Consider the following 13,097-nt stretch of genomic DNA (forward strand, 5'->3'; position numbering starts at 1 on the left):
TAAAAATCATAATAAAAAGAAAAGTCTATAAGCAATAAATTATTTTAATGAATTCTGAAGTTAGTTCCGGTCCTCTAATCTTATCGGACAAGTGACATTGCAAGATTGTTGATATTCAGTGTAATAGCACTGGGACTATTCACTGTTTGAATTAATCCAGTTGTCTGTTTGTGGTGTTTTAGACCATATGTGCGTCATGTAAGGAGTAATTTACAGGCAGCCAGTCATTTTCAAAAAATAAACCCTGTCAGGGTGATCAGGACCCCAACACGTTGCAAAGGGATCAAGTATGAACCTGAAGGGGTTTATTTTGTGATTCTGATCGGCTGACTATATCATCCAGTTTATTGTGGCTACATTACCAAATAAATTATTAAATGACATTAAATATTGATTAGAGTTAAAATTACAATATTATGTGAGAAGAAAGAGACAGCTGAGTCTCCAGAACCAGCTGAACTCCACTTCCGGTTTGCATCCGAGTTCTGTTAGTGTTACCATTTTAGTGTTAAATCTGACTGCTCATTATCCCGCTTCTTACATGACTGCTTGCCATATAAATCAATAAATAAATGAACATGAAATATTGATCGGAGTTGAAATTATTTTAGTAGCTTACTTGTAAAGATCGCAAAGTGGTATGAGAAGTAGGAAAAACTCACAATACCCAGATGTCCAGTGAAAAATTACTTTATCCCCAGATGTGAGGTCATTATTCAGAAATATCAGACCACTGGATGGTGTGATTGACCAATTAGGATAGAGTATTCTAAAGAGCCATGTAATAATTAGCAACATTGAATGGTTGATCTTGATCCTTCTTTGTCTTCATTTGAGCAATTTTTTATTAGCACAGCAAAAGTAGTTAAAATCACTATCTAATGGGTTTTATATGTCAATAGTAACTTGTTTTAAAGGGTTAGTTCACCCACAAATAAAAATTCTCTCATCATTTACTCACCCTCAAGCCATCCCAGATGTATGACTTTCTTTCTTCTGCTGAACACAATTTAAGATTTTTAGAAGAATATCTCAGCTTTGTAGGTCCATACAATGCAAGTGAATGGGTGCCAAAATTTTGAAGCTCTAAAATCCACATAAGCAGGGCCGGACTTAGGGTGGCGGGGGCCCCTGGGCTGGATTTATTGTTGGGGCCCTACCTACAAAATAAAATATTGTGCTACCATTTCAGAAAGAAAAATGTAAGGTATAGAGAGCACCATAAAAGTGCTTTAGGCTCTAGCTTCAAACAGAGAGAACAGAAGCATTATACAGTATGTGAGTGACATCAAAAACATTCTGTAATCACTCTGCTTGAATTCCACTCTAGGTTTTTCATATCCCACACCTCATTATATTATTAAATGTAGGCCTACATGCATAAATGGAATGGCATACATCTTTATTATTATCAGGAAAATAAATAAAAAATAGACAAAACAATGGATGAAAATAGACCAGGCTGGTTTTCCAGTAGCATGTAAGCAGCTATCTCTATGGCATATTTCCCAGCAGAATCGTTACCTCAATAGCACTCAAAGGTGCTGTAAGCTATTTTTTTCATGGAATGGTATGCAAAAAATGTTCCTACTCCTTGAAAGATATTAATGAAATAAGTGCTGTGAGATATCTCCCCAATACCTGTGTCAACTTTTGTAAACTGCAAACATATTTGTGCTTTATTAATTTTGCTTTAAAAATAAAATTAATTTATTGAAACTCGAAAAACTTGAACAAAATATATTTCTAAATTCAAATTGCACTTTAAACAAAACGAAAAAGCAATTAAAATAATGAAGTGATCAAAAAATCTTACATAACGACAGGTTACCTATTCTGTAACCCCAGTTCTCTGAAACATCGAGTGGAGAGATCCACCTATGGGAAGGGCATATGCACATGACCTCTGCAGATGCATCCAACTGCACCAAGTCTGGCTTGACAGACAGGAGTGCGTGTCCAATGCTGCTGTAAGGCTCCACCCTTACCTGAGGTCATAAAAGGACCTGTATGTGCTACTTTCCTCAGTGAGCATATTCGCTTCTCGTGAAGCAAGTGGGGCAAGTTTGATGGATCTGTCCACTCGATGTTTCAGAGAACTGAGGTTAAAGAATAGGTAACCTATCATTCTCTTTCATCATCCACCTATGGGAAGATATGGACAACTCCCCGATTGCCCTTTACACTCACAGGGAGATGCTGTCAGCCAAAAAGGATGGTCTCCTAATTAAAGGCGGTGCCTGACACATCCTATATAATATTAGCAGGCTCTAGAAGAAGAAGAGGCCAGGTGACATGTACACAATGAGGGGAGAAAGGGTTATGGGTGAAGCCATTATGAAGAACCCACACCCAAAACCGCATGCGCTACTGGGGTTCTGGTGACATCAAGTCGGTAGTACCTGACAAAAGTGTGGGGGGAAGCCCAACATGCAGCTGAACAAATGTCTTGCAGAGAGACTCCCTGAAACAGGGCCCAGGAAGCAGCTATGCCTCTTGTGGAGTGGGCCTTAAGGTCTAAGGGGGCTGGATCCCCTTAGAGCTATATGCCATAGATATTGCTTCCACAAGCCAATGGGAAAGGCGTTGTTTTGATATAGGTTTACCCGTGTGGGGGGAGGCCCATGAGACAAAGAGCTGGTCACTCTTTCTGATATTCTCAGTCCTACGCAAATACATGTGGAGCACACGCACAGGACACAAAGCATTCAGTCTCTCATCTTCCAGAGAGGTGAAAGGAGGTGGGTGGAAAGCGCTGTGCTCTAACACCTCCCCTGTGAATTTAGGGAAGCACTTATGAATAAAGGCTGGATTGGGTCTTAGAGAAACCTTCTCCATGCCCGGGGAAAATCTTGTATGAGAAGAATGAACAGATAAGGCATGCAGATCACTGACACGCCTGGCTGATGCCAGCGCCAGGAGTAAAGCTGTTTTATAAGACAGCAACTTTAAAGAAATATTCTCCAAGGGCTCAAAAGGCTGCTGTGACAGAGCCTTCAGCACCATGGAGAGGTCCCACTCAGGAACAATCTTTCTAGTAACTGGCACAGAATGGCAAGCACCCTTCATGTATCTACGAATGAGAGGGTGTTGTCCCACTATTGTGTCACTAAAGCCTATGTGGCAAGCAGAAATGGCTGCCAGGTAAACCTTGATGGTAGAAAAGTCCAGAAGCTTGTGTAGAAAGCACAGTATGTCAGTAAGTGAACACTGATATGACACCAAATGATGTATATTACACCACTTCTCAAACACTTGCCACTTACAGTCATATAAAGACCTTGTGGACAAGGCCCTGGCATTTTGTATGTTGGCGACCACCCCGGGGGGAAGCCCCAGTGTGTTTAGGTTGGACCTCTCATGGGCCAGGCCCATAGTGCCACCCTGTCTGGGTGAGGGTGGTATATTTCTCTGTTCGCCTGAGACAAGAGATCCGTATGCAATAGGAGCAAACACGACTGGGAGTAAAGGAGAGGAATTATCTCCACCAGCCACGCTGCTTTTGGCCATCTGGGCACTATGAGAATTAGTGTCAAGCTCTGCTCCCTCACTCTGGCTGGAGTGGGAAAAATCAAGCTGAGTGGGGGAAAGGCATAGAGCAGCACATTGGGCCATGGGTGTGCTAGTGTGTCTACACCAAGGGGAGCCTCCTTGTCCTATAGCAAGATGAACGTAGGATTATGGCCGTTTTCGCGCGAGGGGGCTGAGATGAAAAGAGACAAAATCCATTTCATGAAAGCTCTCATTCTCAAAAGCCCCAAGGGCACAATCTGGATGGCTCATGCAATAAGGCCCTGTAGTCTGAGGCAAATGCGATACTGCACACTCGCTCCTTCTTTGAACTGTGAGAGACAATTCATTACATTCTGACAGACAAGCATGCATCGCAGTAGAATCCTGCTTCCACACACAGACAAAATACACGGGCTCAGGGCGAGACAAAATGGCAGGACCGTGAATTCGTAACAAATGCCGTGATAGGCAAAACTCAGAAATGTTCTGTGTGGGGAATAAATGCTGACATAGAAGAAAGCATCTTTCAGATCGACTGATGTGAACCAATCGTTCTGATGTATTGAACAAGAGAGAGAGTGTTGTATGTTAACATCTTGAAATTGTATTTTCTCAAATGTCTGTTTAACACTATATAGGGTGCAGCGAACCACCCTTCTTTGGAACTAGAAAATAACGGGAATAAAACCCCTGTTGACATTGGTCCGGGGAACTACCCGAATTGCCCCTTTCTCTAGAAGAGAAGAAATTTCCTCTTCCAGAAAATGAGCAGAGCTCTCATTCGTCTGTGAGAAAATTACACCGCCGAAACGTGTGGGTTTCGTGGCAAACTGAAGCCTGTAGCCGTGCGTAACTGTCTGAATCACCCACTTGGGAGCCAACATGGTGTGCCAGGCTTGTATATGATTTTTGAGCGTGCCCACATGAGCTGGGGCATTGCATTGAGCTGCAATCACAGGCGGCATGCTCATTTGTGATACAATGGTGCCATCTAGTGGACAGCTTGGGGGCGGCATGTGGGTCGCTGAGAATTTATTCACTCTTAGCTGATTTTCTCTATTCTTTTGGGCTACTGACTAGGCTGCTTGTTGCGGGGTTTAGGTTGGGCAGTGTTTTGGTAAAAACGCCCGGAAGTCAGGGCCTGGCCAGGCCGTACAGTCAGGGTTGGGAGGGTTACTTTTGAAATGTATTCCACTACAGATTACAGAATACATGCTGTAAAATGTAATTTGTAATGTATTCCGTTAGATTACTCAAGGTCAGTAACGTATTCTAAATACTTTGGATTACTTCTTCAGCACTAGTAGATTTTTTCACTTGTTTTGACTATAAAATCTCTGCCAGAACAGTAAGACAAAATACATGTTAAAAATACATTCTCTGAAAAACCTAAATATGCAGTGTTGTTTCTAAAAAAGATAAATCAAACTGATCTTGTTTTAAGGATTTTTAGATATTTTTTTACAGGAAAACAATACAAAAATTATTATCAAGAATTCGAATTTTGCCCTAATATCAAAGGTCTTACTAGAAAAAAAAGAAATTATATGATCGTGCCTGGTAACATGTGCATGTTTTAGCTTAGCGTAAAGCTGACAATTTACACAAGGTTTATTTCTATTTCTTCTGCTCCAAATTTACTTCAAACTTACTTCTCTGTCTGCTCGTATGAATGTAACACATCATAAGAAAGTGTTTCACCGCTGTTCAAATGCTCTGTGGATCGCATCATTTATATGTATAAATGTTCTCCATCTGAAAGGACTAAATATTAAATGAAACAAATGACAAAAAAATGCAAACTAATCTCTTCAGTAATCAAATACTTTCTGAATGTAACTGTATTCTAATTACCAATGATTTAAATTGTAACTGTAGTGGAATACAGTTACTTATATTTTGTATTTTAAATACATAATCCCATTACATGTATTCCGTTACTCCCCAACCCTGCGTATAGTAGGAACCTGGTGGGGCATGGACTTTCTAGGAAGGCACAATTTAAAAACTTTGTCCTACTTCTTTTTGTCATTGCAGCGCTGCTGCATGAGTGCGACAGCTGGACCAAATAGAGCTTGTCCAGTTTCCACTGGGGCTCCCGCAATGCATCTCTTCTCACTGTCGAGCACACCGGACAGATTCAGCCACAGTACGCGTTTACCCACGACAGATAGAGCCATAGCACAGCTGGAGGCTTGGACAGCCTGAGGGGCATTATGAAGAACGAGGTCATTGGCCGTGATGATTTCTTGCACAACGTGGGTGAAGGAGAACCCTTCTCTAAACGTTTACCCATATCTTCCATGAGGCTGACCTGGTAGGCTGAAAGAAGGGAGGAAACATTCAGAGCTTTGAAAAATGGTGGAGAAGCGGCCCATCTTGTTAGGGTGGTTGTGCTTAGTCGGGCTAGCAAACTTCCTTGCGAGGTATTAAGGTGTCTGGCTATTGACAGTTCGATGATGGGGGGGTCACTCATACTGAGTGTGGCCATACCCTTCACCTCCAAACCCGAAAGACCATGCTTAAGGTCAAGCGGGTCTCTCCAGTAGTGCTTCATGTGCTTAGCACACACAGGAAGGACAGGAAAGGACTGTTTTCACGGGCCGGCTGGCGGCCCCAACAGTTTTCCATCATAAACATCCCTCTCCTGATCGGCTGGCCATTCGATGTTGAGCTGAGCGTCTGCTTGCTCACACACCTCGAAGAGGATGGCATGCGGTAACACCGCCAAACTGCTGACTGGCTAAGCCTGAGCCAATGGGATGGCCTCCCTGTCCTCCAAGCACTCCAGCACAGCGTGGTCATCATCCCCAGAGCTAGGAGGCTCTTGCTCAAATGAAGAAACACCTGGGTGGGAAGATTCTTCGAGTAAAGAAGCCTCAGTTTGATCAGCCCAACTGAGAGAAGGCAAAGTCTGGGGGGCCTCCAGAAGTCGTTGCCATTTTCCTGTCCGATTTGTCATACTGGAGTTCGCTGCCATGGGTAGAAACTACTTTGAGCCTATGGCGCAGGAGTTTCCTTAGCAAGGACATACAATGGCTGCAATTTTCAGTGTGTTTGAATCCCATGCACACAACGTGGAAAGGATGGGAATCTCTTGCTGCGATAAGCGCTCCGCAGGCGGCAGGGCATGCTTGCAACTGCAGGTAACCGGCGCAAGCAGGTGATGAGGGTTTGGGATGAGCCATGTTACAGAAAACTCTTAGGTAATAGAGAGTATTGAGACAATTCATTGAAATTAGCCAGCTTACTATAATTTTAATTTCACAAATAAATGCAATCAGAAGACGAGGAACTGCAATCAAAAGGGAACAGTTGCCCTTCTTATAGGACTGTAATATTGGTCCTGATGTTGTGCCTATCGCAAGTTGCCACCAGTTCCGACCCGAAAGCGAAACCTGTAGCGGATTTAGGCATGGGCAACATGTGCCCTTGCCCAGGGCGGCATCTTGTGGGGGGCGGCACGAGGCACCCACACAGACCATTGGATGGAAACATAGTTAATGAGTGTCACAATCGGCATTGGGATATTTGTAAGATATCGTCGATATCTGAATCAGAATCAGAATCAGAATGAGCTTTATTGCCAAGTGTGCTCACGTACACAATACATTTTTCTTGGTGATAGGAGAAACAAGCAAGCAAGTGCACACAGAACATTACAGTGAGAGACAGAATATAAAACAAGGTAAGAGTATAAATAGACATAAAAAAGAAATAAAATAAAAAATAGGACATATGGAATGGCGTGTGCAAATGTGCAAGTGGTAATATATGTGCAAGGTAGGGGTATGTACATCTATTGAATTAAATATGAGTGAATTTACATATGTACATGACATATTTATACATTATTGCACTATGGGAGTCCTGAAGGCAGTTTAATTGTTTATGCGGTAAATGGCCTGAGGGTAAAAACTGTTCTTGTGCAGGGTGTGTGGGGGTCCAGTGTGATTCTATCTGCATGTTTCCTCAATCTGGAGACGTACAGGTCTTGGAGGTTAGGCAGGGGGGCACCAAAAATCCTCTCAGCAGTCCTGACTGTCTGTTGTAGTTTCTTTCTGTCTGATTTGGTGCCTGAACCAAACCAGACAGTTATAGATGTACACAGGACAGACTCAGTTACGGCTGTACTGGGCGGGGCCCATGGGCTGGAGCCCAGTCTAGCCCAATGGTAAGTCCGGCCTTGCACATAAGGGCAAAATAAAAGTACTCCAGACGACTCTGGTGGTTAAATCCATATATTCTGAAGCGATTTGATAGGTGTGGGTGAGAAACAGATCAATAGTTACATGTAAGTCCTTTTTATACTATAAATTCTCCTCCCTGCTCAGTCAATTTCCACTTTACTTTCATTTTCTCATTCTCCTTCTTCTGTTTTTGAGATTCACATCCTTCCTGCATATCGCCCCTTAATGGGCTGGGAGGTGCATTTATGACAAAAAATTACTTAAATATTTATCTTTTTCTCACCCACACATACCATACCATGTCTGAACACATGGATGTAACCACTGGAGTCATATGGATTACTTCTATGCTCCCTTTATGTGGATTTTGGTGTTGAAAAATGTTGGCAACCATTCACTTGCATTGTGAGGACCTACTGAGCTGAAATATTCTTTTAAATATCTTTATTTGTGTTCTGCAGATGAAAGAAAGTCATACACATCTGGGATGGCATTAGGGTGAGTAAATCATGATAAAAAAAATATTTTTTGGTGAACTATCCCTTTAAGAACTGTTGTATAATATCAATATCACATTTAAAATTGTGCTGTTGTACTGAATATCAGCATTGCTATGATTATCTACAACCAGTGTTTATATTCATTACAACAATACTCTTGCTCATGTGATATTGCTTAATTTTCAAAGGTCATATGAATTACCCAGTGTGATCCACTGATATCTGCCAGAAAACTCTCCAGCACCTTGTTTAGGTTTGGGACTGATGGCCACAGAGACTTCTTGACCTTACTAATGGAATGAAAATAGGGTACATAGGTTTATATTCCTTTATATTTACATTTTGTACACTTTTTAGAGCATAGCTCTGAAACGTTGAGCATTAGAGTGATTTAGACTGAATTACCTGAAGTATCTAGAGAAGGAAAAGCTGATTGCTAAGGCAATGATCAGTAAAGCTACTGGTATGCAGACAATAAAGATCCATTCTGTGTTAAAGCAGAAATTATTATTCAAAATTACCCAGGGCTTTATAGATGTGATGTATTGTTCATTACTGTCCAAAAGTTTGTCTACCTTTGCCTGAAGGTAAGTGGGCAGTGAGTGGTTTCGACCAGTCACTCCAGTATCCACTGTAGATTGATCCATCAGGTTGTGCTCTGACCTGGATGCTGTATTGGCCTGCCAGTTGCACATCCAGACAAGTGCTACTCTTGGAACTGGGTACTGTGAAAAGCTACCATAGGATAATGTTTGAAAGTAAGCTACATGCAATTGTTTATCACACAACTGATTCAGAGCAGAAAGCAGATAAATACCTGCTATACTTTCATCTATCAACCATCAATGATCTTTGAATCATTTAAGTAAACTTGTTTAAATTTTTCATTTCACGTTATCTAATCTCACCTTCCACTCATTTTCTCCTTGGAGCTGATATTGGATTTGGTACATTAGGTACTGAGAGATCATCAAAAGAGGTGGATCCCAGTTTAAACAGAGCCTCCTGTCCTCTGTCTGTTCCTGCAGCCCTCCTGGAGGCTCTGTTTGGACTGACGAAGAAAAGAAAATGTGAGAAAAAGAGACTCACGGCCTTTGGCTGTCACTCTCATTCAGGAAGAATTAGTAACAAACATTCCAATTTTTAATGTATAATGTGCACTATTTGAAAAGCAATTCAAAAAGCACTGTGCAGACATCACATTCATGGACAATAATGGTATTCACATGACACTTCAACGTATTTCAAAGAATGCCATGGTATTATCATGATCAGTGTTGGGTGTAATTCGATTACAAAGTCATTACTGTAATCTAACTACTTTTTAAGTCAAAGTAGTGTAACATGATATTTTAAATTCTTGTAATCAGATTACAGTTACTGACTTTAAATTAATGTAATAACTTTGAAGTACATTACTAGAGATACACATTTCTAAAATGATTATATTTATGCTGAATACATTTAAAACATGAATTTTGTTAATATCTTAATCCATTTGTGTTTCTGTGTCAGCTGGAGAATCACTGAGACATGCTGAGTGAATGACTTGTGTGCAACACTGAACAAGGAGGAAATATAGACATTACTTTGAATTGTTTTAGAAAGTAACTTAAAAGTAAAATAATTAGTAATGTGATTACTTTTTCAATGAAGTAATTGTTAAAATAATCTGATTACAGTTTTTAGAAAAGTAATTAATAATATAGCTGCAAGCAGCGATGACGGGCCCAAGCACCATGGGTCCATTTCCACCTGATGGCTTTTGGAAAACAATGCATGATGGTCACATGCATTTGGTCGAGTAAACAAGAAAGACACCATGTCTTACCTTCTGCTCAGACATAATGGTTAAGAACATTGATGTGTGTGGCAAATGAAATAAATGTGTAATTATGGCCAGTTTTGGAATATTTTGAACATCTATTGTTGCCAGCTGGAGGCCCTATGACCGTGACCCACCATAGCCACATTCATGTCATAAGTGTTATTAAACAAATGGCTGAGTTTGTCAAATACACCCGAATACAGTACAACATCATAGAATTTGATCCATTGCCATGACAACACTTTTCAAGATATCAAGAATCCCTTCACAATTTTATATCAGCGGTGTCTTGACATTATTGTTAACAATATTAAAGTGATTTGGGTAAATGTAAAAGGACTATTTCAAAAACAGGAATGTTGGGCGGAGCTAATGATTGTTTTTTTTTTAAACTTGGCTGGCTTGATGAGAACAATATACAGGTGCATTTCAATAAATTAGAATATCGTGGAAAAGTTCATTTATTTCAGTAATTCAACTCAAATTGTGAAACTCGTGTATTAAATAAATTCAATGCACACAGACTGAAGTAGTTTAAGTCTTTGGTTCTTTTAATTGTGATGATTTTGGCTCACATTTAACAAAAACCCACCAATTCACTATCTCAAAAAATTAGAATACATCATAAGACCAGTAAAAAAAAATATATATATATTTTTAGTGAATTGTTGGCCTTATGGAAAGTATGTTCATTTACTGTATATGTACTCAATACTTGGTAGGGGCTCCTTTTGCTTTAATTACTGCCTCAATTCGGCATGGCATGGAGGTAATCAGTTTGTGGCACTGCTGAGGTGGTATGGAAGCCCAGGTTTCTTTGACAGTGGCCTTCAGCTCATCTGCATTTTTTGGTCTCTTGTTTCTCATTTTCCTCTTGACAATACCCCATAGATTCTCTATGGGGTTCAGGTCTGGTGAGTTTGCTGGCCAGTCAAGCACACCAACACCATGGTCATTTAACCAACTTTTGGTGCTTTTGGCAGTGTGGGCAGGTGCCAAATCCTGCTGGAAAATGAAATCAGCATCTTTAAAAAGCTGGTCAGCAGAAGGAAGCATGAAGTGCTCCAAAATTTCTTGGTAAATGGGTGCAGTGACTTTGGTTTTCAAAAAACACAATGGACCAACACCAGCAGATGACATTGCACCCCAAATCATCACAGACTGTGGAAACTTAACACTGGACTTCAAACAACTTGGGCTATGAGCTTCTCCACCCTTCCTCCAGACTCTAGGACCTTGGTATCCAAATGAAATACAAAACTTGCTCTCATCTGAAAGGAGGACTTTGGACCACTGGGCAACAGTCCAGTTCTTCTTCTCCTTAGCCCAGGTAAGACGCCTCTGACGTTGTCTGTGGTTCAGGAGTGGCTTAACAAGAGAAATACGACAACTGTAGCCAAATTCCTTGACACGTCTGTGTGTGGTGGCTCTTGATGCCTTGACCCCAGCCTCAGTCCATTCCTTGTGAAGTTCACCCAAATTCTTGAATCGATTTTGCTTGACAATCCTCATAAGGCTGCAGTTCTCTCGGTTGGTTGTGCATCTTTTTCTTCCACACTTTTTCCTTCCACTCAACTTTCTGTTAACATACTTGGATACAGCACTCTGTGAACAGCCAGCTTCTTTGGCAATGAATGTTTGTGGCTTACCCTCCTTGTGAAGGGTGTCAATGATTGTCTTCTGGACAACTGTCAGATCAGCAGTCTTCCCCATGATTGTGTAGCCTAGTGAACCAAACTGAAAGACCATTTTGAAGGCTCAGGAAACCTTTGCAGGTGTTTTGAGTTGATTAGCTGATTGGCATGTCACCATATTCTAATTTTTTGAGATAGTGAATTGGTGGGTTTTTGTTAAATGTGAGCCAAAATCATCACAATTAAAAGAACCAAAGACTTAAACTACTTCAGTCTGTGTGCACTGAATTTATTTAATACAACAGTTTCACAATTTGAGTTGAATTACTGAAATAAATGAACTTTTCCACGACATTCTAATTTATTGAGATGCACCTGTATATACAGGTGCTGGTCATATAATTAGAATATCATCAAAAAGTTGATTTATTTCACTAATTCCATTCAAAAAGTTGGGTTAAGCATTAGGTGTTAAGTTGGTCTAAGTAGAGTTTAATATGAGCACGTAAACCATTTAGCCTTGTAATTTCGTTGCAATTATGTAGCAATAGGTCTCAATTTCTTTTATTGTTGCATTTTTTCTCTGTTCTCTGCCAAAATAAATGAAGTACATTAACTTTTAGTCTGCATTCGTTATTCATACACATAACTGTTTAAATAGCCTTTAAATTATGTTGGGAAAATAAGGACATAAATTAGGTTGGACTATTGCATGCCCGCCCATAGAATAATCATTAAAAGCAAAAATTACCAACCGGTAACTAACAAACAACTTTTGTTCCTTTGACGTTGCCACAATGTAGTCATGATGGACTGGCACAGTTCCAAAGTTACGTTATGGCTACGAATCCAGGAATTTCACTTTTACGGTTGTCACAAGGTAATCAGTATGTTGCCACGACGAAAGTTTGGTCATCAAATTACGGTGCAGTTAGATAATGCAAGAAAACTTATCTAAGGTTAAAATAGATGTACAATAAATCTGTAAACTAAAAACACAAATGAGGATTCAATAATTAGGCCTGTTGCAATTATTACATTGTCTGCTATTTAAATCTGGTATATGGCCATATACGAACAAATACAATTAGAGTTCATATATTTGAGTATTTATGTACACATTTAAATTCCACAAATGTTTATAAAATATGTAACATATATGAAAATTTTCATTTTTGCCATATTGTCATATACTGAATATTAGATATAGCCTATCTATATAATTGACCTTTTTATATCAGTAAAAACATTTATGAACATTTACTGTCAGCATACAAGTGTTCAGCATATATTGCCATTTTCAGATTCATAGCCTACTGTATTGATAGCACTTCAAATTCTAATCACATTTTATTACACGACTAATGGAGATTTTAAGTGAATGTTCGGGATTCTTTGAATAAACGCAGCTTTTTGTCTCGTTCGCAGCACG

General features: G+C 40.1%; 1 protein-coding gene across 2 annotated transcripts in view; it reads right to left on the reverse strand.

Annotated features, from left to right (window-relative positions):
- Positions 1-13,097, reverse strand: part of LOC127449453 (thrombopoietin receptor-like) — a 34,908-nt gene that overhangs the window by 911 nt on the left and 20,900 nt on the right. For both annotated transcript variants that reach the window (XM_051712873.1, XM_051712874.1), the window contains 4 exons: positions 9,112-9,254; positions 8,779-8,938; positions 8,609-8,690; positions 8,406-8,493 (listed from right to left, as the gene is read on the reverse strand). In XM_051712873.1, the coding sequence (XP_051568833.1) occupies positions 8,406-8,493; positions 8,609-8,690; positions 8,779-8,938; positions 9,112-9,254 (473 nt within the window). The remainder of the gene's footprint in view (positions 1-8,405; positions 8,494-8,608; positions 8,691-8,778; positions 8,939-9,111; positions 9,255-13,097) is intronic.

The sequence above is a fragment of the Myxocyprinus asiaticus genome, chromosome 12 (assembly GCF_019703515.2).
Source record: "Myxocyprinus asiaticus isolate MX2 ecotype Aquarium Trade chromosome 12, UBuf_Myxa_2, whole genome shotgun sequence".
Taxonomy (NCBI): domain Eukaryota; kingdom Metazoa; phylum Chordata; class Actinopteri; order Cypriniformes; family Catostomidae; genus Myxocyprinus; species Myxocyprinus asiaticus.